The 26085-nt window shown below is 38.9% G+C and overlaps 1 protein-coding gene across 1 annotated transcript in view; it reads right to left on the bottom strand.

The window, feature by feature from the left end:
- IKBKB (inhibitor of nuclear factor kappa B kinase subunit beta) overlaps positions 1 to 26085 on the bottom strand; it is an 82111-nt gene that overhangs the window by 23723 nt on the left and 32303 nt on the right. The window contains exons 6-11 of the mRNA XM_056813601.1: positions 17873 to 17961; positions 15587 to 15676; positions 12279 to 12403; positions 8948 to 9055; positions 2835 to 2964; positions 835 to 1029 (exon numbers count right to left, since the gene is read on the bottom strand). Coding sequence (XP_056669579.1) covers positions 835 to 1029; positions 2835 to 2964; positions 8948 to 9055; positions 12279 to 12403; positions 15587 to 15676; positions 17873 to 17961 — 737 coding nt within the window. The remainder of the gene's footprint in view (positions 1 to 834; positions 1030 to 2834; positions 2965 to 8947; positions 9056 to 12278; positions 12404 to 15586; positions 15677 to 17872; positions 17962 to 26085) is intronic.

The raw sequence follows: 26085 nt of genomic DNA, 5'->3' as shown, positions 1-26085 counted from the left end.
TAAATAGAGCCAGGCCTGGAGATGGAAGGTCCTGAGTGCAAATCTGGATTCAGACACATCCTAGCTATGTGACTCACTTAACCTCCATTGCCTAGCCCTGTTTTTCTACCTGAGAACCAATTCATAGTATTGATTCTAAGATAGAAGGTAAGGGTTTTAAAAAACCAACCAAATAAATAATATCTTTATTTTTAAAAATCACCACTTAATATGCATTTATTTTGTTTCCTCAGGTCACTGGAAGGCCTTTATAGATAGGGCTCTCATCTTGGATGTTTTTTTTTTAGGTTCTTAATTAATGTTTATTTGTATTGTTGTTTATGCTATTTTTAAAATATTTATCACATATAAAAATTTAGGGCAATGGAGTGAATGGGGACACCGATTGAACTTTCTATGCCACCAGTAGAGATCATCAATTTATTTTTTTGTCTTTTTTTTAAATAATATTTTATTTGATCATTTCCAAGCATCATTCATTAAAGACATCTTGGATGTTTTAATGTATAATATAACAGTGTGGAACACATAATAAGTGCTTAATAAGATGTTTTTAATTGACCAATTACTTTAGAAGGATAAGCCAAGTCTTTAAGAATAATTGCTGGAAGAGTACACCTGAAAGGAGATATGACTCAAGAATGGGAAATCAAAGCAAAGTACCTTTGTCTCAGGGAAATCTGGGTCTAAATATCATAAATTCAGTAGGGTGCCTGCCAAAGTGATGACTAAATGTGAAGGTGCATCTAAGACTGCCTGGTAAAAATCGTTGTCTTGATGTTAATGATGCTGATGGTGATATGGGTGATTTTTTTTAACGCCCCCAGAGCTTACCTTGCTATCCACAATACACTGCGTAGCTGGTTTGTCAGAGAACAATGCCAGGCCAGCCTCCTGGAGCAGCTCCTGGTCCTCTTCTGGGATGCCTGTGTCGGCCTGGATCCTGGCCTTCAAGCTTTGCAAGCTTTCTTTCTCCATGATGGGGTAGGTGTGCACGGTGCCTGTTACCATATTCAAGATGTGAACCAGCTACAACAAGAAGTTAACAGATCATGGAAAAAAAAAACAAACGACTGGACAGGTAGTCATCTCTGCTTTCCAGCCCTGCTGATTTATCAGCTCAGACCCTTCCCCAAGGACTCAAATTTTCATCTGCCTTTCACAAGCTGAAAACAATGATGTGCCTTAAAAATCATGGAGATAAGGGTCTCAGAGGTCATCTCATTCAACTCCTTACCTGAAACCCTTGGCACAACCATGCCCATTTGGAGACATCCTCCAGTAAAAGGAGAATGTATAGGATAGAAGAACAAGTACTCAATCTGAAATCAAAGGACCTGGATCCAAACCTGGTCTTGGACACTCACTGGCTGTGCGACTCTGGGCAAGTCGCTTAGACACAAGGTGCTTCGGTTTCCTCATCTATAAACCACATAGCGCTGGTGTGAGGCTCAAATGAAATATTTGGGGAAAGCGCTTGCCCCAATGCCTGGCACACAGTGGGCATTACATAAATGCTTATTTCCCCTTCCATCCCCCAACATAAGGAAATTAGACTAGATGATTTAAAGCCCTGTCCACTTCTAAATCTTTGTTCCCAAAATAGCTCATTTGCCTTTTGGACAGCTCCAGAGTTCTTTGTGCTGAACTGAAATCTGTCTCTCTAGGCAATTCATTTGCTTATCTGATCTTCCTTTTAGGACTAGGTCAGGTATCCTTTTTAATCTTATCTTGGTAAATAGTATAAGATAATGGTCTTATATCTATTTTTCTACCAGATTGCTTTCCAATTTCCCAACAATTATTACCAAATATTAATTCTAGAGCATAGCTGGGTAGAACCCTGGGTCTAGAGTTAGGAAGACTTGAATTAAAATCTAGCCCCAGACACTTTCTATGTATGTGATTCTGGGTGATTTACTTTCAACCTGTTTGCCTCAGTTTCATCATCTGTAAAATGGGGATAATAACAGCACTTACTGTCTTGGGAACATAGTAAGCTCTATTTATATGTTTTCTTGTTCAGTGGTTTCAGTTATGTCCGACTCTGTGACCTCATTAGTTTTCTTGGCAAAGACACTGCAAAAGTTTGCCATTTCCTTTTCCAGCTTATTTTACAGATGAGGAAACTGAGGCAAACAGGGTTAAGTGACTTGCCTAGGGTCACACAGCTAGTAAGTATCTGAGGCCAGATTTGAACTCAGGTCCTCCTGATTTCATGTCTGGTGCTCTAATCATTGTACCACCCAGCTGTCCCATTTAAATATTATCTATGATGATGATGATGATGATGATGATGATGATGATGATGATGATGATGATGATGATGATGATGATGATGATGATGATGTCCCCTGGAGCCAAGAAGAACAAATCTAACTTTTTAGACAAGATGATTCTTTATATTTTTGAGGATAAGAACTGAAGCCTTCCCCAGGTTAAACTCCTTTCTCTTCATTCTTCAACCATTCCTTCTATGGCATAGTTTTCAGTACCCTCATCATCTTGATCACCCTCCTCTTGTGAACAGATAGGCAGAAGTACAGTCAGAGTGATGAGGTTATTTCATATTTTTATGAGTATTCCACCTTGTCTTCGGCTTTGGGGCTAGGGTTGCCCAGTCCTTGACCTTAGCCTCCTCAGCCTTCTCAGCTCTCATGAGCCTTACCAACTCAAATTAGATAGATGAAGCAAATAGGTTTGTTTACTGTCCTGTGCAATTACTGATATCTTTTTCTCATTGTTTCTATTGCTTGCTTTGTCTCTATAGTTCCATCTGCTAATCCCTCCTGAAGAGAGATCAGACATTTTTATCTCTAGATTTTAACACTCACCTTTAGGTTCAAGATGTCATCCAGGGCTTTGAAACAGCCATTTGGGCCATATGTAGGGTCTGTGCCCCTCTGACGGGCCTGCCACATTAACATCAGCTGCAGCCACTTTTCTAATCGCTGGGCTAGTATACTGGGAGACAGAAAAGGAAAAGAATTACCTCTGACATCAATCTCATCTTGCCTTTAAGGAAAATTTGAAGAGGTCCAAGCCTCATAGGGCTCTCTTACTTATCAGGGCAGTGTGACATTGTGTTCACAGTTGGCATTACTTATTAGACAAAGGATAATTTAATAAAGGATGCTATCACTCTTCATCAACTGAATAGTCTAGAGCCATGATGGCAAACCTATGGCACACATGCCAGAGATAGCACACCTAGAGCCCTCTGTGGGCAGCATGCCAAAGAGCTGGTGCTCCAAGAACCCAGTGCACCTGTCCCTGCAGCATGAAATTCACCAGAGTTCCTAACTAGAAAGCCCAAGGTAGGTGCAGGTGGACTGTTCCATTCTCCCTATCCCCAGTAGGAGTTAGTAAGCAGGTCTGTTCAAGAGAGCATCCCTTAGAGAGACCCTAAACGACAACCCTAGTGCAATTATCAATAATATGGAAATAGCTCTTGATCAATAACACATGTAAAACCCAGTGGAATTGTGAGTCGGCTGGGGGGAGGGGTAGGGAGGAGGGGAGGGAAAGAACATGAATCATGTAATCATGGAAAAATACTCTAAATTAATTAAAAATTTCAATTAAAAAGAAAAATAAAATCAATGATGAAACTTGAAATTAAAAAAAAAAAAAGAAAGCATCCCTTGCAGGACAAGCTTCCCCAACCCCATTTAGAATATAATGGTCTCTTAATTACCTTTGGCCTGAGTGAGACAAAAACAACATGTCTTTACTATCAAATACAAAGTACTTTTGGGATTTGGGGATGTGTACTTTGAGTGTGTACTTTTAAAATGTTCAAAACTGTAGTCTAGTGATTTAGGAATAAGTTTTATGAACCGGAGTCTAGGCTAATAGCCTCTTCAGCTATTCCCCAGTTTCTTTCACAAGCAAACATGGGCTGCCTTAATTTGCATTCTTAATTCCATGACCCAGCCTGTTCAATCAAGGGGTCCCTGCCTGAGGGAGAAAGGTGGGCTAGAAGCTCTGGAAGGTAGCATATCCCAATTAGCCCTGTATCCAGATTAAAACCTGACTTCTACCCTTGACCATTAGCTAAAAAAGGTTAATTTGGAGGATGCCTGCTTCAGGAAGGCTGGACTATGATGGGGTGGATGTGTTAGGATGATGTCATTTAACTTGAGGGTTATATTTTCCTATAAATACGGGGTTTCCCCGAAAGCTGGGACTTTTTTGCCATTTTTTTCTGGCCACCTTTTTCTTTCCTTCTCAATAAAGTATTGCATTTGAAATGGCTTCTGGTTCCTTGAATAGTGGCTAAAGAGGGTGTACTTTGAAATTTTCAAGATCCCCTCAATTTTTGGAGAGGAGCTGGGTCTGAGGGGATCATAGATCATATAACTTTATAGAAGGGAGCAGAATAAAGTACTTGCACCCCTTGCCTCTCCCCCTCCCCAAACCTGACTAAATCACCTGCCTCCTTGCCTAGCAGTCCAATGGGAGTGCTTCCTCCCTCCCCTGGGTGGAGTAAGGGGGGAGAAGAAAGGTGCACCTGGCACTCAGTGGGGAGAGGGGCACAGAATGTGGTCTGGGGGGGCATGGATGTGGCCCTCCATCTCTAAAAGGTTGCTCATCTTTGGTCTAGAGCATTATCCCTAAATACATGGCCTGTCACAAGAACTTCCTAACTGGGTGCCTGACCCCCAATCTTTCTCCCCCTCTAATTCATTCTGCACACTACCCTGAGGCTATCCACTTTTATTAGGTGACTGCCCTGCTCAAAAGTCTTCCATGGTTCCCACTCCCTATATGAATAAATCCAAACTATTTATCCTGCTATTCCCAGGTCCACCAAAATCTGCTTTTATTCTGTGCTACCATTCTAACATGATCTCTCATGTTCCAGAATTTCAGGGTTGCAAATGATCTCAGCAGTCCCATTCATACCTGAAATTCAATCCACTTGTTAGTATGCCCATCACAAGATCATGCAGTTTGTTGAAGACTTTCAATAAAGGGAAACCTATTGTCTTCTATGGCGGCCCATTTCACTTTTGGACAGTTCTAATTGTTAAGAGCAGTCAGGTGGCACAATTTATAGGGTGCCAGTTTGAGAATCAAGAAGACTTATCTTTGCGAATTCAAATCTAGCCTCAGCTGTGTGATCCTGGGCAAATCACTTAATTCTGTTTGCCTCAGTTTCTTTGTTTGTAAAATGAGCTGGAGAAGAAAATGTCAAACCATTCCAGTATCTTTGCCAAGAAAATCCCAACTGGGATTATGAAAAGGTGGATAAGGCTGAAACAACTGAACATCAAAATTGTTACTGAAATTTTCCTTACATCAAACCTGATCTGTCTCATTGAAGCTTCCACCCATAGCTCTAATTCTCACTTGAGTCAAGTGTATCAAGTCTAATTCATTTCCCACAAGTCACCCCTTCAAATACTTTTGACTCTATTATCTATCCTGAAAAGCATTCTTTAGAGGGTAAATATTCTGAATTTTTTCCATTTCAACTCTCATGACATTAATTTTAGGCCTTTGACCAATAAGGTTGCTGTTCTCTGTCTCAGAGGTTCTAAACCTTTTTTGTTACATGGATTACTTTAAAAGTCTTGTGAAAGCTATGGACCCCATCTCAGAATTTATATATATATATATATATATATATATATATATATATATATATATATATATATATATATAAGTTATCCAGAAGTATCTTACCCCTTCTCCCTCATAGAAGACATCATCCAGGGGACAGACATGTCATACAAATTATGTCTTTCATGTTTTTACCTTTCATGTCACTATCTGGAGGTAATCTTCACAATTTATTCTTCCAGTATCAATCTATAACTGTATATGATGTTCTTTTGGGTCTACTCATTTTGCTGTTCACTATCCCATATAGTTCTTTCCAGCTTTAAAAAAATAATCTGCTCACTGTTTGTTATGGGACAGTGGTATTCCATCACAACCATGTGCCACAATTTGTTTAGCCATTCTCTAATTGATGGGCATCCCCTTAATATCCAATTCTTTGCTTCCACAAAGGGCGATGCTATAAATATTTTAGAACATATAGGTTCTTTTCCTTTTCCTCTGATCTCCTTGGGAAATAGATGCAACAATTGTATTGTTGGGTTTAAGATTACAGTTTTATAACTCTCTGGGAATAAATTGCTCTTCTAAATTATTGGATCAGTTCACAGTTTCACCAACAGTGTATCCGTGTCCCCATCTTTCCATATCCCCTCTCATCATTTGTCATCAGAATGATATTTTTAACTAATTGGAGGAAATGCTTCATGAAGCATTTAATTTAATGAAGGTTAGTGAAAATAAAGATGCTATTATCTCCATCTAAATTCATGGACTCCCTGAAATCCATCCATGGATACCCAAAGTGGGGAATCCCAGGTTAAGAATCTCTAGCATAGATATCCCAGTATATCTGTGTCCTTTCTAAAATGTGGTACCCTGAACCAAACACAATATGTGACCTCTTAATGTAACTCAGTCCTTTTCTCATCCTGCTTATTCTTTCTATTATGTATTTTCTCCCACTTTTCTTCCTATTTAGATTGTTTCCATCTACCTGAATCCTATCCATCTTTCAAAAACCATCTTGAGTTGCCTCTCAACTCCCAGAATGTTTTCTCATAGTATACCAAAATGAATGTATCTGTATCATATTGCTTGCTTATCAAGGGGCAGTAGAGAAGGAAGAGGATTTGGAATTCAAATTTTAAAAATGAATGTTAAAATGTTTTTATATATAATTGTGAAATATTTAATGAAAGAAATAAAAACATTAAAAAATTAAGTGTATCAATAAATTTATTTTAGAAAATGGTTTCCAAGATAGGTACATGACATATGCTATTAGTGGAGTTATGAATTGGTCTAGTCATTCCAGAAAGCAATTTAGCACTATGCTAATAAGTAACCAAAATGTTTATACCCTTTGATGCAGAGTTTCCAATGCTAGTTATATACTCTCCCAAAGACATCAAAGATAGAAGGAAAGATTACACATATACCAAAATACTTAGAGCAGAGATTTGGAAATCAAGTAGATGCCCATCATTTAGGAAATGTCTGAAAAAATTATGGTACATGAAGGCAATTAGAGAATAGTGTGAATCAAACTGACTCCATCTTTAGACTCAATTCTGACTCTAGCTCAGTTTGCTTCCTATTCCATTTTGAGTCTAATCCAATTTCTTTCTTATGAAGACAACTTCATTCAGTCATGGGAATCATGAGCAAACTTTATTGCACTGTTTGAACTTTATCTATTTATTTTTTTAATGAATTTCTTATTTATTTTTTAAATTTGTTGAATGTCTCTCTTTTGTCCTTTCATTTCATAAAGCTCTTTGTCACAATGGAAGAGAAGAGGGAGAAGTAAAAACAAAAGATATCAACAACATTAAGAAAAATGCTTTCTGGGGGCAGCTGGGGAGCTCAGTGGATTGAGAGCCAGGCCTAGAGATGGGAGGTCCTAGGTTCAAATCTGACCTCAGACACTTCCTAGCTGTGTGACCCTGGGCAAGTCACTTGACCCCCATTGCCTAGCCCTTACCACTCTTCTGCCTTGGAGCCAATGCACAGTATTGACTCCAAGACAGAAGGCAAGGGTTTTAAAAAAATGCTTTCCTAGATACCTTCAGTCCCTAGTGACCTCTCCACTATTGACCTCATCATACTTATGTCCTACATTACTCACTTATCAATCACTGCCTATTGACATCTCCTATGTTATTCAATTTTCTATTGCCATAAATCATTTCATGTGCTGCCTTCTCCCCATTAGATTTCTTAAAAATACATTTATTGATTCCTTTTGTCTAATATCATAGTCATTTCCCATTCTTTCCAGATTGAAATGTCCCTTCAACAAACAGAAATAATTAAATAAAAACATTTAATATAGTAACAATATCTGCCAATCCATATATAATCTGTCCCAGCAGTTCCCCACCTTTCCACTGTGAGGGGGGGATATAATCTATTATTTGATCTCTCCACCCTTGAATCATCTTTCAGTTACTGAGAATTCAGTTTCCTTTATGTGATCTTTTCCCATTTAAATATGTAGTCATTTTGTTGGTTCTTGCTCACTTCACTCTGAATTGCTGAAATATTTATCATTTTTGATCACTCATTATTATATCATCATTTTTCAGCCATTTCCCAATCAATAGACATCAGTTCTTTGGTACTGCAAAGAGTCCTGTTATGAAAATTTTGGTATACACTGGACTTTGGTTTTTGGCTTTGACTTCCTTGGGAGATATGTCCAATAGTGGGATCACTGGGTCTAAGGGTCTGGACTTTTCTCATATAATTCCAAGTTGTTTTCTAGGATGATTGGGCCACTTCACAGTTACATGAATAGGGCATCCATGTGCCAGGCTTCCTATAACTCCTTCAGCACTGACTAACCCCATCTTTGATTTGCACGGTATGAAGTAAATACTTTGAGTTACTTCTATTTACATTTTTCTTGCTATCAGTGATTTAGAGCATATTTTCATGTAGTCATTTATAGTTTGAATTTTTCGTTTTGAAATCTGTTTTGTTCATATACTTTGATTGCTTTTCTCCAATTAGATTTTAAACTCCATGATGGCAGGGATCACATATCTAATTTTTGGACTGAATGGGTTTTCTGTGACACACACACACAAATACACACACACACACACACACACACACACACACACACATACACACAGAGCCTGAGATTGATTGCTTAAGTACCCAGTGGAAAGAGTATAAAGTTCAACCAATCAATCCCTTAATCCACAAGTATCTATTAAGCATCTAGGAACCTGTTCTAGATAAAAATACAAAGAATAAAATCTTCCTTGTTCTCAACAAGCTTACATTCAAGATGGTCATCCAGATGCTTATTTTGGATGATCATTGGTTAATAGTTGATTTAAACATAGTTTACCGTGGTATAGCTTACCTGTTAAGGTTATTAGGGTATGGTAAACAACTTGAGAATTTTACTCCTCCAGACAAATCTTCACTTACAACAATATCCAATTCACTTTTCTGTCGAACTTTTGAATGCCTAAAAAGAAGATTTTCCAGAGTGACTGTCTAGTCAATGATTCCTGTACAATTTGTCAACCAACCAACATTTATTAAGAGCCTGTTATGTGTCAGGTACTATGCTAAGCACATTAGCCTTTCTAGGCCTGGAGTTTGGAGGATCTGGGTTCAAATTTGACCTCATACTTCTTAGTTGTGTGGCTTTGTGCAAGTTAGTTAAACTTGATTGCTTAGCCCCTACTGCTCTTCTGTCTCTGAATTGCTATTAAGACAGAAGATAAGGAAAGAAAGGAAGGAAGGAAGGAAGGAAGGAAGGAAGGAAGGAAGGAAGGAAGGAAGGAAGGAAGGAAGGAAGGAAGGAAGGAAGGAAGGAAGGAAGGAAGAAAGAAAGAAAGACCAAAAGAAAGAAAGAAAGAAAAGGAAGAAAGAAAGAGAAAGAAAAGAAAGGAAGGAAGGAAGAAAGAAAGCAAATAGTTGCAAGCTAAACATAAATGACATCTATAAGATGTATTTAAAAACAGAACAAAATATTATAAGGGGCAGCTAGGTAGTACAGTGAATAGTGTCAAGTCTAGAGATGGGAGGTCCTGCCTAGTCCCTATTGCTTTTATTGATTCTAAGACAGAAGGTAAGGGTTATTTAAAAAGTATGCAAGTGGAACAAAAACTAGTGGGCCTTCTCAAGGCTGGATTATTTTGAAGTTTGGTCCAGAAACAGAATGCATTTCTGTCCCCCAAAGCCTATCCTAGCTAAATTCAGAAAAGTTCATCCTCCAGAAGGATGGCCACCAGGGAAAGAATTAATGGCCAGGACAACTCATGAATCTTAGAGAGGAAGAGATTTGTGTTCCTGGCAGGAGTGCTTATACCCCTGGAAATGGGCTTTTTTTCAAAGTATCCAAGAAAAGGAGGCTACATTTCCATAATAATTTGTCTTCCATAAGAATCATGGTCAATTTCTTTTATCTTAGAAAGATGGTACCTTTAGGAGCATAGAATGGCATACCACCTAGAAGCATTATTCATGGAAAAACTGTTTGTTGTTTTTTTTTTTCAAAGTTATTCCTCAGGGTATCTAATTCTTTATTCATAGATTTTGTTGGTTCTTTAAGTTGGTTTGACTCAGGAGGGTGGTAGCAAATGATTAATAATTGCCCCTCCAGGAAAAAATATGTATGACCCACTTTTAAATTTAATCTGCATTGTTAACATTTTCTCCAAAATCACTTTCTAAGTCTAGACAATAAACAAAACAAAAACCAAGTCCTTTTTTTTGTAGAGTTTGCTGATTTCCAAGCCAGTATAAACAGGGTCCAGCACATCCCTGTCTTAACAATATTTAAAAAAACAAACAATCCTGACTCTCTCTTAGTGACAAATATAAGACAGAAAGGAAGGGCTAAGCAAATGGGGTTAAGTAACTTTCCCAGAGTCACATAGCTAAGAAGTTTTTGAGGCCACATTGGAACCCAGGTCCTCCAGGCCTGGCCCTGTATCCACTGTGCTACCTAGCTGCCCCCTGGTTTAACATTCAACCCTCTCCTGGGCTTTTCTGAACTTCTCCCCTGCCTAGATTTCATTTTGGTAGCTGAGTAGCTCAGTGGATAGTGTTAGACTTGGAATCAGGAAAACTAGAATTCAAGACCTCTTTTAGCCACTAACTAGCTGTATGCCCTTCAGCAAGGTACTCAGTGAACCCCTCTCAGTCTGTTTCCTCACCTGTAAAACAGGGATGATAATAGCACATACCTTTCCCCACCCCCCAGGGCTGCTGTTAGGATCAAATGAGATAATATGTATAAAGTACTTTGCAAACCATAAAATAATTTGGAAATGTTAGCAATTGTTATAATTTGATTCCCCACAAAATCATGAAGTTTTGATGGACAAAATCAATGAATGTCCCAGTTATATTCAGGCTAAGAATTTCCCAAAGCATTTAGAAATAACAAAGTTCGGATCTCCTTAGAAACAGTATTCAGTTGTATCTTTTTAGAGGTGAATATTTTGGTACAAATGTAGCACTAATTGGTCTGAAATATAGGTCCTATCCCTGAAATGAGATTTCTCTGAAAAGAAAAAATATTAGCCTGCACTGAACAATAGTTCTATAAAATTATCTTAATAAGGTAAATATTTCCTACGTTGATTTCTTTCACTTTCAATTCAATTCCCATAAGAATGCCTTTATTAAATTTGATCATCCCTCACTCTTTATTTTGGTGACTTGAATCATCCTCTTAAGAAAGGGTAGGATTAGAGATGACACTCAGCTTTTGTACAAGCTAGATTTGGGGAAGAAATATACAAATATACAAAGCAATGATAGGCTTTGAAATTGGCAGCCAGTTGGCAGGATGGAGAAGAGTGGATAGTGATAGCAGTGGTGAGGAGAGAGCCAGCCCTGGAGTTGGGAGGACTTGGGTTCCAATCTGACCTCAGACACTTCCTAGCTATGTGATGAAGGGCAAGTCACTTAATCCCATTTGCCTCAATTTCCTTATCTGCAAAATGGTCTGGAGAAGAAAATGACAAGCCACCTGAATATCTTTGTCAAGAAAACCTCCAATGGGGTCAGGAAGACAGGAGTGAAATAAAGTAAACAACAAATCAGGGATGAGTCATCTTTCTGAGCCTTCATTTCTTTATCTTTAAAATGGGGATGGATATCTATATCTCCTACCTCATACAATTATTTCCAGGTTTCACTAAAATAATGGATGTAAATTCCTTTCCAAAACAGCAAAGGAAATATAAAATAAATAACATAAATATAAATTATTAGCAATTATTTCCAATACTACAATGGCAGTAATTCACACTTATATTGTATTTTTAAGTTTAAAAAGTACTTAAAACAACCCCATAAAGGCAGGTAGTAAAAGTATTGTTTTAAAAGTAAAAAAATTTTCACATAAGGAATCAGACTCAAATTAAGGGTCACTCAGCCAGGGAGGAATAGGCCAGGCCTTGAACCCAAGGCTCTTGTCACAATACCATGTAATCTCTGAATTCAGAATAAAACCAATTGAGAGAAATTATTTTTTAATAAAAAAGGACATCTGGTAGCCTTACTACTAGGATTACCTGGAAAAAATAAATTCAGAGAGTTTTTGTAAAATTGGTACAGTCAATTAGTCTAGGCTTGAAATCAACTATGTATTTATTAATTGAGCAGAGATAGTGGATACAGGAAAAAGCAGCTGCCAGGTGTGTGGGTCACCCACAAACTCACCAACTCACCATTGCACTGGCTGCCAGTTGGGGAGGAATGGCCTGAACCCTGTGATACACTCAAATGCTAGGGTGCCAAAGCTCCAGTAATCCACAGTGACCGTGTACTTCTGTTGTTCCAGCAGCTCTGGAGCCTGCAGTGAGACAGTGTTGACTTGGAAACAGAGAAGCTCTCTGGTTCTCCAAGTCCCGTTCAAACCACCCCCACCAACACTCCTCTTCAGTTTGCCTCACTGGGTACCATGGAACCACACCATGGGACCAGAGGGATGTGTGGAGATGAGAACAGAGGAAGGATTTTCCTTCTTTAGTTTCTAATTTCAAGAGTTCCATCTTGTTCTCTGTTCAACTCATTAAACCAGAGATAAGGACCAGGGAGGATTCCTTGGCTTAATTGGATCCTTATTCCTCTTTGGGGGGGATAATGGGGCAATAGGAAAGGGGAGGTATTGGACACAGTACCCCCCCATAACTTTCCCATGCTTCCATGTCCCCACTTTTAAAATGAAGCCAACATCATTGTTATCACCATCACTGGCATAGGTTGACAAAGTACTTGCCATGTCTGGGAAATGGGTTAGATAAGGAAGCAACCAAGAATTGCTTTATGGGAGGAAGGAATAGTTTTAAAATATGACTTCAGAAATGCACATATTTTTAAATGCCAGGAAAGTCTGATCTCTACAACACATAGAACCTTTGGGGCTTAAGTAACAGTACATGAAGGGGATGAGGGGAGATGGAAGGCAGTGCCTTTAAATGTTTCTCAGAGTGCACAGATGCCTAGTCCTACCTCTGATGCTAAGAAGGACAAAACTGGATCCTTGCTCTCAAGGAGCTTACAGTCTAGGATAAATAAATAGGATAAATCCTTTCCTCTCCTCCCCTCCCCTCCCCTTCCCTCTCCTCTCTTCTCCTTTCCTTTCCTTTCCTTTCCTCTTAAAAAAATTTTTTTTTGACATGGCTAATTTTTGCATGAATATACATACTGGATGCGCAATCCTTGGCAAGTCAATTAACCTCTCAATGTATAAAATAGCATTGGTAGGATTTTTCTTATCAGGAATCCCTGGCATATACCAGTGAAACCATAAGCCTGATCCCCTAACGCTTTGTAAATGAGGAACATGATAACAATTTCATATTTGAAAGTATATAAGTCAGGTTGCAGGGCATGGTGGAAAAAATGCTGCCAAATTTGGAATCATGAGACTTGAGTTCTAATTCTGCCTCATGTGCTTGCTAGACATGTGATCAGGGACAAATAAGTTGCTTTAATTTCCTGCTTTGTAATTTTTTCCTTCAGCATCAGAAGAGCTTTATTTGAGGTATGATATATAAAAGATTTTTATTTAAGTATTGGTTGGTGTTTGAGGTTGCTTCCAACTCTGAAATGTCAAGATTCTTTGATTCCGTGATTCTGTGAAGGGGAAACTACCCATAGAGAAAAACACAGAGGAAAGATGGGTATATCTTATCACCATGTTGAATCCAAATCTATATTATATTATTGTTACATTACATGTTAAATTATATTATAGATTTTTGAAAAAATTCCCTCCCCCCCAAAAAAAAACTGGTGATGAGGAAATCAAGTTGGAAATGTCTGGAAGAAAGAATATTAAGTATATATGGCCTGAAGACAGTGGTGCAGAGACAGACAGTAAAATGAGATTATAAAAAGATATATTTGAAAGGCATCCATGAGAGAGTCAGATCTGGAGTCAGAAGGGCCTGAATTCAAATCTGGCCTCAGACCCTTCTTAGTTGTGTAACCCTGGGCAAGTCATTTAACTCCAATTGTCCTTCTGCCTTAGAATTATTACTAAGATAGAAAGCAAGAATTAAAAAAAAAAAAGGTATCTAGATGTTGATGGAATTTATGACATGCAAGCATCCTGCTTAGACAGGATCAAGAATGGCTAAACTATTGTACACGAATATGATGGAAAATCACCAGAAAGGAAGAATAAGAATAAATTAGAGAATAATGGGAAGACCTATGTACTGATTCGTAGAGTTCAATAAACATCAATAAGAAAACAACATATACAACAACTATAGCAAAGACTCATCATCTGAATCTGAAACCCAAGTAATGTAATGACCAAGAGTCCTAGTCTTAGAGGACAAATGAACACAGAACATAGTTGAAGAACTCTGGGTATAGTATGTGTATATGTGTATATGTATATATAGTATGTGTATATATATATATATATACTGATATGCATCAGTATATATACTGATGTAGTATATGGTTTTATTAAAACTGTCTTTTTTCCCTTAAAAAACCTTTTTTGTCACAAAACATGGCTGGTGCCAAAAGAAACAAAGAAGAAAAAAAGATAAAAAGAGAGAGAAAGAACAGAAAAAGAAAAAGAAAAGAAAGAATGAATGAAAGGAAGGAAGGAAGAAAAAAAGGGATATATTTCAAATGAAGGTGATGCAAAAAAGAAAAGATATCAAAAATTAAAAATAAAACAATAAAACTTCTTAGAGGTATCCCTGTAGCCAGCAAAAGATAGGTTAATGGTGGGGGGATCCCCTCAAAAGAGGATCTACAGAATCTACAAAATTACGACATTCACAGAGTTACTAGATCCTCAAATTTTATTGTGATATGATCCCTTTGAAAAATGATTAAAGGGGAAAGCTAGGTGAATCAAGTGGGATAGAGAGCCAGGCTTGGAGATGGGAGGTCCTGGGTTCAAATCTGGCCTCAGATAATTCGTAGCTGTATGACCCTGCCTAAGTCGCTTCACCCCAGATGCCTAGCCCTTACCCCTCTTCTGCCTTGGAACTGATACTTCGTAGGGTTTTGATTTTCAAAAGGAAAGGGTGAAGTATAATCAGGGCAAACAAAAGGAAACTATTTCATAGAGCAGATAATAAACTAGTGGAAGTGATATTAACGGACACCAGATTTTTAAAAAATCAGACTTTTAAAAGAGACAGAAAAGATGCTCAAGATGACTAAATCCAACTTCCTTAGGTTATAGATGAGGAAACTCAGACCCAGAGCAGGGCCATGGTTTTCCCAGCCCCTCTGAGAATTTAAGGCAGAGATAAGTTATAAATGGCTTCTAAAAGAAGATGGGATGTGACTCACAGGGAAGATCACCATGATCCATCACTTGGGGTTGCTACAATAGAATATTAGAATGGCTGGTTCCTGGGTTTGATCCAGGAAGAGACCTTTCCCATGTTCCTGGGATAGGGACAAACTGAGCAAGTCCCAAGTCCTGGAAACCAAGATGTTTGTGGGCTTATCACAAGAAAAAACAATGAGTGAATGTGCCAATCCCACCTCTTACCAGGTATTGCAGTGTCCCCACAAAAGAAGTACAAAGACTGCCTTGATCCAGTTCTTTAGCATATCCTAGGTCAATGATCTTGTGTATTAACTGGAAAAAAGGGAGGAAAAACACCCAAGGATTATGACAACAACATAATGTGAGCTTGTTCTAGCATAAACATCTCTGTGCCCAAAGAAACAGGTTTCGTAAGAAGTGATTCAATTATTTCTGCTTAGGGATCCTCAATGATGTGAGCACCCCCCGTCTGATACAGAGGGCTCTGATGTCAGAAAAATTAGCCAGAATGAGTGCACTGGGACAGGGGTGACTGATTCCTTTTGGCAGTCTGACCATATAATCTCACTTCCCATACTGAGTTTCACCCAGTAGAGTTCAGGAGATCTGAGAATTAATGTTGATGTAATCTCAAATTACCAGCTATAGCTTTTCAGTATAGTCAAGGCTACTGTCCATCTTCCCACCTAACAGAAACAAGGGCATCTGTCCATTGGCCCTCATGCATAAGGCTTTACCAGGTAGGAACTTCTAGGAGAGGCCCAAGAAAGATGGCGTCAGTATCGTATGCCTAGATTGGGCTTCATAGGATGGAGACTCACCATGTTGAATGTGAACTGAGAGTAAACTTGGGCATGAACTAACTCTCTTGGCTCAATGGAGATTGTATTAGGTCCTTCATCCCCTATCTCAAGCCTGAGCTTGGTCTTGCCTTCTCTTGTCCTTTAGATCAGAGGTATTGAACTTAAGGTTGTAGCCCTCAAGATGGAATTAGATTAAAATGTAATTAGGTAGCTCAGTGGATAGAGTACTAGTCCTGGAGTTGGGAAGACCTGGGTTCAAATTTGACCTCAGACACTGTGTGACCTTGGACAAGTCACTTAACTCCCATTGCCCAGCCCTTATTGTTCTGCTACCTTAGAACAACACACAGTATTGATTCTAAGACATATTTATAAGGCAAGGGTTTTATTAAAAAAGTTAAACAAAAAAAATTCCTGAGAGGTTGGTGTTGTCATTATTCTCATTTTACAGATGAAGAAACTGAGGCAAAGACAGATGGTAAAGGGTTTATTAAAAAAAACACTGCTGGGAACTTGGTTTATCATTATTCTCATTTTATGGATCAAGAAACTGAGGCAAACCGGTTAAGTGACTTGTCTCTAGTCACACAGCTAGTATGTGTCTGAGGTCAAATTTGAACTCAGATCTTCCTGACTCCAGGCTCAGCACTCCATCTTCTGCTCTAACCTCACTGCCCCATTTGCCTTGCCTTCATTCTTTACTCTGTACTCTGGTAACTGAAACCTGACTCTCAGTATGATGGTTGTCTTGTTTCTGGTCCCTTCCAAGCCTTTTGCAAATATTATCTCATGCAATCTTTACAACAACCCTAGAAGGCAGGAGTTATCATCATCCCCATTTTATAGACAAGGAAAATGAGACAGACACAAGTTAAATGACTTGCCCAGTCACATAGCTAGTAAGTGTTCTGAGGCCAGATATGAACTTAGTTAGGTCTTCCTGACTCCAAGCCCAGCACTCTATCCACTGTACTACCTAGCTGCCAAAAGACCTGTTCTGTGGCAAGAGTGACTTCCATTCTCCATGTTTTTAACTGCCAAATGCCATACCAAAATACTTCTCCTTGTCCACTGTGCCCAAGGAGGACCACCATGTTGCTTCCCTTGAGGATGCTGCAAAGGGCAATAAATCCTGGGATGGCTGGTTCATGGGTCTGAGCCAGCAATCTAAGTTTCCTGTGTTCCCATGAAACATCTAGATGAATGGGGTGGGTGGGGAGACACTTCCTCCAAATGTCCTCTCTGCTACTCAAATCTCGCTTATGCCCAAACATATACCAATTCTCCTGCCTAAAAGTCTTAGTGTTGGCATCAGGATTTAGAAATGGTTTTCAACTGGTTTCCAAAGTAGCAGCCCAAGTTGAGGCTCTCAATATCAAAGGGAAAAGTGGTCTGATTCCGAGAATTGTAGGGCTCTCAAGGGTAAGGGGTAAATAAATATTTCTCTTATCAGACTTGTACAACCTGGACTCCTTACAATGCCAGCCATTCAAATGTGCTCTGAACTGCAGAAATTTCACACTGAGCTGGGTCATTCTAGCTATTAAAAGTAGTCCCAGAGAAAAATCACAATTTCATACAAGGAAATTAAAATACAAACAGAGAGGCAGAAAAACATTTCCTCTCTCTATCAAGAATGGGCTCCCTCTAGGAGATGAGCGTCACATACAAAACCCTCTGTCACCACGCAATCGTTTCCACTCACCCTTTTTTCTCCTTGTTGTAGGACAATATTTTCAGGCTTCAGGTCCCGATGGATGATCCGATTTTCATGAAGGTATCTGAGTGCTGAGGCTGTGGTTTGGAAAGGGGGGCAGTTGTTAAGTCTAGAGAATGGATCACATTTCAGAATTTCTCCCATTACTTTATAGCTCAACCTGCAGTATTTAAGAAGGAATGCCTGGAGGTCTCCAGAGTAGTACTAAAGTGCTCATTAAATATATATATACATATATATATATATTTATATAAAATTCTTAAAAATAATAATAAGAATTACTGATATTTTACATACTGATTTTTAATGAGTCCTTTTGAGGTTATTAACATCAGGAACTCCTGGTGAGGAAGCTCCTTTCACAGATGCAGAATGAAAATTGTTCTGCAATTTATAATTTGGAGAGATGCCTCAGAGCACTGAGGTTACATGAACAATGTCAGTATGTGTGAGAGGCAAGACCCAAACCCAGGTCCTTCCTTATTCTGAGGCTTGGCATCACTCCAAAAAGCCATGCTGTCACTTTCTATATAATGCTTCAATTTTTACAAACTGTTCTCTCAGAGAAATGCAAATCAAAACAATGCTGAGGTACCACCTCACACCCATCAGATTGGCCAATATGTCATGTAAAGGAAAGTGGTAAATGTTGGAAGGCATTTGATAAAATTGGGACACTAGTGCACTGTTGGTGGAGCTATTAACTGATTCAACCATATTGGAGGGCAATTTGGAACTCTGCCCCAAACTGCCCCAACTGCATACCCTTTTATCTGATAATGCCTCTACTGGGTCTGTATCCCTAAGAGATAACAAAAAAGAGGAAAGGACCCACTTATACAAAAATAGTTGTAGATCTCTATGGTGGCAAAGAATTGGAAATTGAAGGGATGTCCATCTGGTACATGTTGGTGATGGAATATTATTGTGCTATAAGAAATGATAAGCAGGATAATTTTAGAAAACTGGAAAGATCTGCAAGAAGTGATGCAGAGTGAAATAAGCAGAACTGGGAGAACATTGTACACAGTAACAGCAATATTGGTCAATGATTATTTGTGAAAACTTGGCTACTCTCAGCAAGGCATTGATCTGGGACAATCCTGAAAGACTTATGATGGGGAACGCTATCCACCTCCAGAGAAAGAACTGTTGAAGTTGTCTTTCACATCGGTGTATTTATGGTTTTATTTTGGGGGGTTGGTTATGTTTGCTCAGACAACAATAACCAGTATGGAAGTGTGTTTGAATGACAATAAAAAATGGAAAAACAAACAAACTTTTCTCCACAATTAGCCCAGTGCCAGGAAGTATAGGTAGGGAGTATAAATGCAATCTCCTTAGCATTCTTATTTAATAAATGAAGATGCCGAGATTCAATGTCATGTAATTTTCTAACAATTAAAACTAGCTCTGAATGGAAGGCTAGGGGCAGCTGAGAGGCTAGAATACCAAGCTTAGAATCTGGAGGACCTAGGTAGAGATGTGACCTTAGACACTTTCCAGCTATGTGGGGACTCCGGACAAGCCACTTAACCCTACTGCCCAGTCCTTACTGTTCTTAGAACTGATACTTAAAAGAAATAAACTACTACATCCAGTTACTCATCCCTGATTCAGCCAAGTCCCGTAGAGAAAGAGGAGCTAATTCTGACCCAAGATGACGTAAGATTGAAGTGTGTTGCAGAGGTCAGTGCCAGACCAGCAGGAAGGTTCTAGGTGGGCAGGCCATGCATGCCCTGGTTTCCAGGAAGCTGAGATATAGTCCTTTCCAGAGTAAAAAAGGACCGTTCATACCCTCTTGAGATCTCAAGAGCATGAAGCTTTTCAGCAGAAGCAAACATACTTGGGGAATTCTGGAAAGGATAAATGATCAAGAAGCATTTCTTTAGAATCCTTTATAGGACCTCCTCTGGCTGGTTTGGGAAAGTATGATGCAGAATTCCCTGTCAGTTCCTCAAGAACTCATGAGAGAAGAGGTGGTCTTTCCAGCCTACTGGCTGCGTCATCAAGGCCATTCACACTTAGGTGTAGACATTCATAACAAGGTGCTTGCTAAAAGGTTCTTTTTTTTTAATGTTTCAGAACATTTTGCAAACAGACATTCAATAAATATATATTGACTCAAAAATTGTCAACATTTTTGAAAATTCTGAATTATGGACTAATTTTGCAGGTTTAAAATTTTCAGTTCACTTTTTGGGACCCCATTTTGGGGATTTCTTGGCAAAGTTACTGGAGTGGTTTGTCATTTCCTTCTCCAGCTCATTTGACAGGTGAGGAAATTGAGGCAAACAGGGCTGAGTGACTTACCCAGAGTCACACGGCTAGTAAATATCTGAGGCTGGATTTGAACTCACAAAGATGAGTCTTCCTGAGTCCAGGCCTGGTACTCTATCTACTGTGCCACCTAGCATTTTGTATATATAAATGTAATTCTCTTTACATTGCTTAGTGCTAGGTAAACAGCAGGGTGTATCCTTGGGCAGTTTGAGTTTCCTTCAAAAAAATTCTTCTCTCATCTTGGGATTGTACAAACCAGAGGCTGTTAGGTAGAGCAGTGGGCCTGGAGTCAGGATGACCTGAGTTTAAAATGGGCTCTGCCAGTGGAATTGCTTGTCACCTCCAGGATGGGAAAGGAAAGAGAGAAGGGAGAGAACACGAATCATGGAAAAATATTTTTTGAAAAAGTAAAATAAAAATTATATTTTTAAAAAAGGGCTTTGGGCCCTTACAGCCCTGCACAAATCACTTGACCCGGGCCATCTGTAAAATGGAGATGATAATAGCACCTAACCGTAGTGTGTTGTTGTGAAAGTCAAATGAGATGGGATTTGTAAAATGCTTAGCAAACCTTAAAATTCTGTGTAAGTGCTGGCTACTATTACTCACCCCAAATCTAGAGCTGGAGGGATCCTTAGCACTTTAGTCACAACCAATTCCCCCAATTTACAGATAAGAAAACTGAGTGTGACCTGCAGGGAATTTAACTATAGCAGTTAACCCAGATGTGGAGACTTGAGTTTGAAACCAAGTGGTTTGACTGTACCCCTTATCTACAAATTAGCCACGCTGCAAAAACCCAAAACCAAATGAACCTGGCAGGGAATAGGAGAACTAGGCTGTGATCCTTGCTGCTGGAGGGGCTGAAGTGGGTGCTTTGAGTTCAGGAGCCCTTTAATGAGTTGGGGTTAAGCTAATTTGGTGTCCAAACTAAATCTGGCATCAATCTGGTAAGCCCCTGAGGGTAGAGAGCCACCAAGATGCCCATGGAGGGGCTAACTGGAAAAACGGAGCAGGTTAAAGAGTTCTGTGCCAATCAGTACTGGGACTGGACCTCTGAGTGGCTGCTGCCCTTCCGGTCTTGCCAAAGAGGAAGATACAGTCTCTTAAAAATAAGTAAATTAATGAAATTAACTGAGAGGATTTATTTTTATGATAGACTGAATTATTTCTGTATTTGTATCTTGAATTAGAAACTCAAATCAGAACCATGGAAAAATATTCTAAATTAATTAATTAAATAAAAAGGAAAAAAAAAAGAAACACAAATCAGTCCTTCAGCCTTTGATTCCTTTATGCCCCACCTGAAGAATTTCTTCTATCATAGAATAAGTAGAAAAGTGAGATTATGGGAGAGATTGTGAGAGCTGCCTTACTCGGGGAGTAGAACCAGCTAATAGTAGTAGATGGTACCCACACTTGTGGCACAACCAAGTCCTTGACTCTTTCATTAAGAATCATTAGAGTGAGGGGGCATCTGGGTTGCTCAGTGAGTACAGAGCCAGGTCTAGAGATGGGAAGTCCTGGGTTCAAATCTGACCTCAGATACTTCCTGCCTGTGTGACCCTGGGCAAGTCATTGCTGAGTCCTTACCACTCTCTTCTGCCTTGGAACCAATACCAGAATTGATTCTAAGAAAGAAGGTAAAGGGTTAAAAAAAAAAAAAAGAATCATTAGAGTGGTCAATCCTGACCAGGACTTGACTCCCCCCCTTCCCTAAAGTAGTTGGGGGACACCGGACCTGAATGGGACTAACTGCCATTCACTAGTAGAGGGGGAGGAGTTGAGAGTTTGCCTTTTCACCATTTAGAGATGTCTTGGGATATCTAAGGGAAAGGCTGAACAACTAACTCCTCAAATTGTCTCTCTATGGATCTGCATGAGAGGTCTTTGGGGTCTTTGGTTACTATGAGAGACATTGACCAATTGATTTATTGGTTAATGCTAACTTAATCAATAAAATGATTTTCTTATGCAAAAGCCAGTCTCTCAGAACTTTTAATGTTCTCAGAATCTAGCTAGGGGTGAATATTACAAGATATTTTGGGGAAGGTAGAAAAAAAATGCTGAAGAAGAGGGACTTCTCTACAGTAAAAAGAAAAAAAAAGATTCTGAGACCTCAGAGAAACAAGGGAAATGTGTACAGGGAGAGGGACCAAGGACCACAAGCTTGGCATGGGAATGGAAACGGTCTGCTACTTTCTGTGGTAGGTACAGCTGGAAGCTTGGGGTGTGGCTGATGTTACTAACAATGACTGACAAGATCTCTTCCTCTGTCTTCTCTGCAAGTAAGCATCTTTCAGCTCACCTCAGGAAGTCCTGGTAGAAAGATTACAAAACCACTTCTGTGCCACCTGAGCAGCATTGAACTCTGCTCTTTCAGCAGCCTGGTTTTCCTAGGTCCCAGCCTTGGGGTCCAGAACTTATAAGTCTTGCTGGCCCCTGGCAGTTTCTGAGCTGCTAGTTCTGTTGTGGCATTTTCTCTCCCAGATGACCATCATGAGATTTGGGGTGTGCTAAATCCATCCATCCATCTCCCCCTCCTCTTTTTCTCTCTCTTCCTTCTCCCCTTCTCTCTTTTCTTCCCTTTCCTCTCTCTTCTGTTCCCTTCCCCCTCTCTGTCTCTCCTCACTTCTCTTTCCTCTCTATCTCTGTCTCACCCCTCCAACTCTGTCTCTCTGTCTCCCTCTCTGTCTCCCTCTCTGTCTCCCTCTCTTTCTTTCTTTCTTTCTTTCTTTCTTTCTTTCTTTCTTTCTTTCTTTCTTTCTTTCTTTCTTTCTTTCTTTCTTTCTTTCTTTCTTTCTTTCTTTCTTTCTTTCTTTCTTTCTTTCTTTCTTTCTTTCTTTCTCTTTCTTTCTCCCTTCTTTTTTCTCTTCCCTGTGTCTCTCCTTCTCCTCCTTCTCTCTCTCTTCCCCTTCTCTCTGTCTGTCTATCTGTCTGTCTGTCTCCTCTCTCTTCTCTCTCTCTCCGCCCCCCCCTTCCCCTTCTCTCTGCCAAACAGGAAATCTGATTTGATGATAGACTTTTAGTGATCCACTCGCATTATTTACTATAATAACTACATGATTGCTGGGGGTTGACTAAAGGACTCTTCTCTTCCCCTCCTTCACCTGGTCCCTCTCCCTATTGAAGTAAAACAAGCAAATGTATTGAGTAGTATTCCAATTACCTATAAAATCAGAATAATTTTCTCTAACACACAGGCAACCTCAAAATTCACTAACGATCCCTTTTCCTTGTATATAAAACTATTTACTGCTTTAATCTTGGATGGGCATTTATGGACAGCCTGGGCACATGTTCAATTCAATTAAAAACATCATTAAGTGCTTACCGAGGCAGGATTCAGTAATAGACAGAGATCTGGCATGGGGGAGCCAGGAATTGGGTTCAAATCTTGCCTCTGACTTATACTAGTTGTGTGACCAAGGGATGTCTGACTTATGGGGGGGCACCCCCTCCCCCCAACCCCAGCAAGTGTCTAAGACTAGAAGTGGCAGAAGAATCGCCCAATTTGTACTGCTGGGGCACAATGGGAAAAAGCTCTGGTACTGGAGCCAGAAGTCTGAGATTCAAATCCTACCTCTGATGCTTTCTACCTATGTGACTTTGGGCACGTAATTTAATTGTGGGGTAGAGCTCAGTTTTCCTATTTATAAAAGTAGGCTTCTGAGGTACCTTTTAGCCTATTTATAAAAGTAGGCTTCTGAGGTACCTTTTAGCTCTAGATCTATGATGTTAGAAGAAAAAAAAATATATATATGCATATACACAAAGACTAGAGCAATATAAATTTTAAACTATTTAAAAGTTTAAATTAAGAAAATCTTAAACCCTTACATTCTGTCTTAGAGTCAGTTCTGTGCCTTGGTTCTAAGGCAGAAGAGCAGTAAGAGCTAGGCAATAGGGGTTAAGTGACTTGTCCAGGGTCACACAGCTGGGAGGTGTCTGAGGCCCATGTTTGAACCCAGGACCTCCAGTCTCTAGGTCTGGTTCTTAATCCACTGAACCATTTTAAATTAAAAATTGCTAAAAAGAGGTTGAGCTCTGATTAACTGGAATGCCAGTATTTAGGAAGAATAGATAATGAAATATAATAAAAAGCAGTAGCTAACATTTATATAACATTTTAAGGTTTGAAAAGTGCTTTATAAATCTTATCTCATTTTATCCCTCCCCCCTCTTAGCAGAGAGGTAGGACCCATGAAGACAAAATGTTGTAATATATTAGACCATGTAACTAAATTGGATGTTTTTGTTTAGATGTTTTTCTTTTTTAAGAGAGAGAGTTCAAAACAGAGGAGATGGGGGATTGGGGTAGAAAAGAACAATTCTAGAAATAACTGTTATGAAAAGACCCAAAATGGCAATGAAACTTTTTTTTAAACCCTTACATTCCATCTTAGAGTAATGCAATGGGGGCTAAGTGACTTGCTCAGGGTCACACAGGAATTATCTCAGGGCACATTTGAACTCAAGACCTCCTATTTCCAGGCCTACTCTTTATCTAATAGTCACCTAGTTGCCCCAATAAAGCTTATTTTTAAAAGCGGAAAAGGGTGCTTACCACACCAGACTTGACAACAAAATTATAAAATAATAATTATCAACATAATTTAGTTTTGAAAAGATCTTTTGAAAACAGATCCACGCAACAAAGCAGAATCTCCCAAACAGAATCAAAACATGTGTAAAATGTTAGTGTTTAATAAGACTTATGAATATGAAATATTGAAGAAATGTTGGGAAAGTTAAGACAGAAATATGATAAAAAAAATTTAAATCCACATGCCATACCACATACCAAAAGGAAGAAAAGATCACATTTTTAAATCATAAAAAGAAAGAAAAAAGTATATTTTTCTCACTGTTGGAGAAGAGGTAAATTCTTATCTAGCAAAGAAAGAGAAGAGATTATGGAGGCTAGAGAGATGGATTTGATTATGTAAAAATAAAAAATTTGTACAATGAAAAACTGTAACTAAAGTAAAAAGAAAAATAAGAGATGGGGGATAATCTTCATAGTTAATATATAGATAAAAGGCTGACATTCAGAATTTACAAGGAACTGACACTTAAGATAAATAGGCAAAGGTTATAAAAAGATAATTCATAAAATAAGGAAATGTGAACTATAAGATTCTTGGGAAAATGTTTAATTTCAATCACAGTCAAAGAAATAGAAATTAAAACAACTTTCGGATGTCACTACATACCTATTAAATTGTCTAAAATAAATGAAAACTCATGAAAATGAAGTTTAAATCATAATTTCATTATGAAAATGAAAAACTCAATGTGGACAGGACTCATACAACACTGCTGATATTGTAAACTGGACTATTTTGGGGAGACAGCGATATGAAAGTTGGTAAGAAAAATAAAATTCATCTTAGCCTTCAATCTACTATTAAATTGCCTAAAATATGCACTAAAGATGACTTTATTAAAAAAAAAACAACCTCTTACCTTTTGGGGTAAGTGGATAGAGAGTGGAGATGGGAGGTCCTGGGTTCATATATGGCCTCTGTCACTTCCTTGCTGTGTGACCCTGGACAAGTCATCTAAAACTCCACTCCACCCCCAATTGCCTGGCTCTTACTACTCTTCTGCCTTGGAACTGATGTATAGTATTGATTCTAAGAAAGTTAAGGGTTTATTTTTTAAGTATATGTTTTATTAGAAATCACTTGTGGGGGCAGCTAGGTGGATTAGTGGATTGAGAGCCAGGCCTAGAGATGATTAGTCATCGGTTCAAATCTGGCCTCAGACACTTCCTAGCTGTGTGATCCTGGGCAAGTCATGTCACTCCCATTGTCTAGCCCAATACTACATAGTAGTGATTCTAAGACAGAAGGTAAGGTTTAAAAAAAGAAGAAGAAATTTGTAAAATAATGTTTTTTCAGTCAGTCAACAAG

Source organism: Monodelphis domestica, chromosome 1 (assembly GCF_027887165.1).
Source record: "Monodelphis domestica isolate mMonDom1 chromosome 1, mMonDom1.pri, whole genome shotgun sequence".
NCBI lineage: Eukaryota > Metazoa > Chordata > Mammalia > Didelphimorphia > Didelphidae > Monodelphis > Monodelphis domestica.
This window is presented reverse-complemented; position numbering and strand designations above follow the sequence as displayed.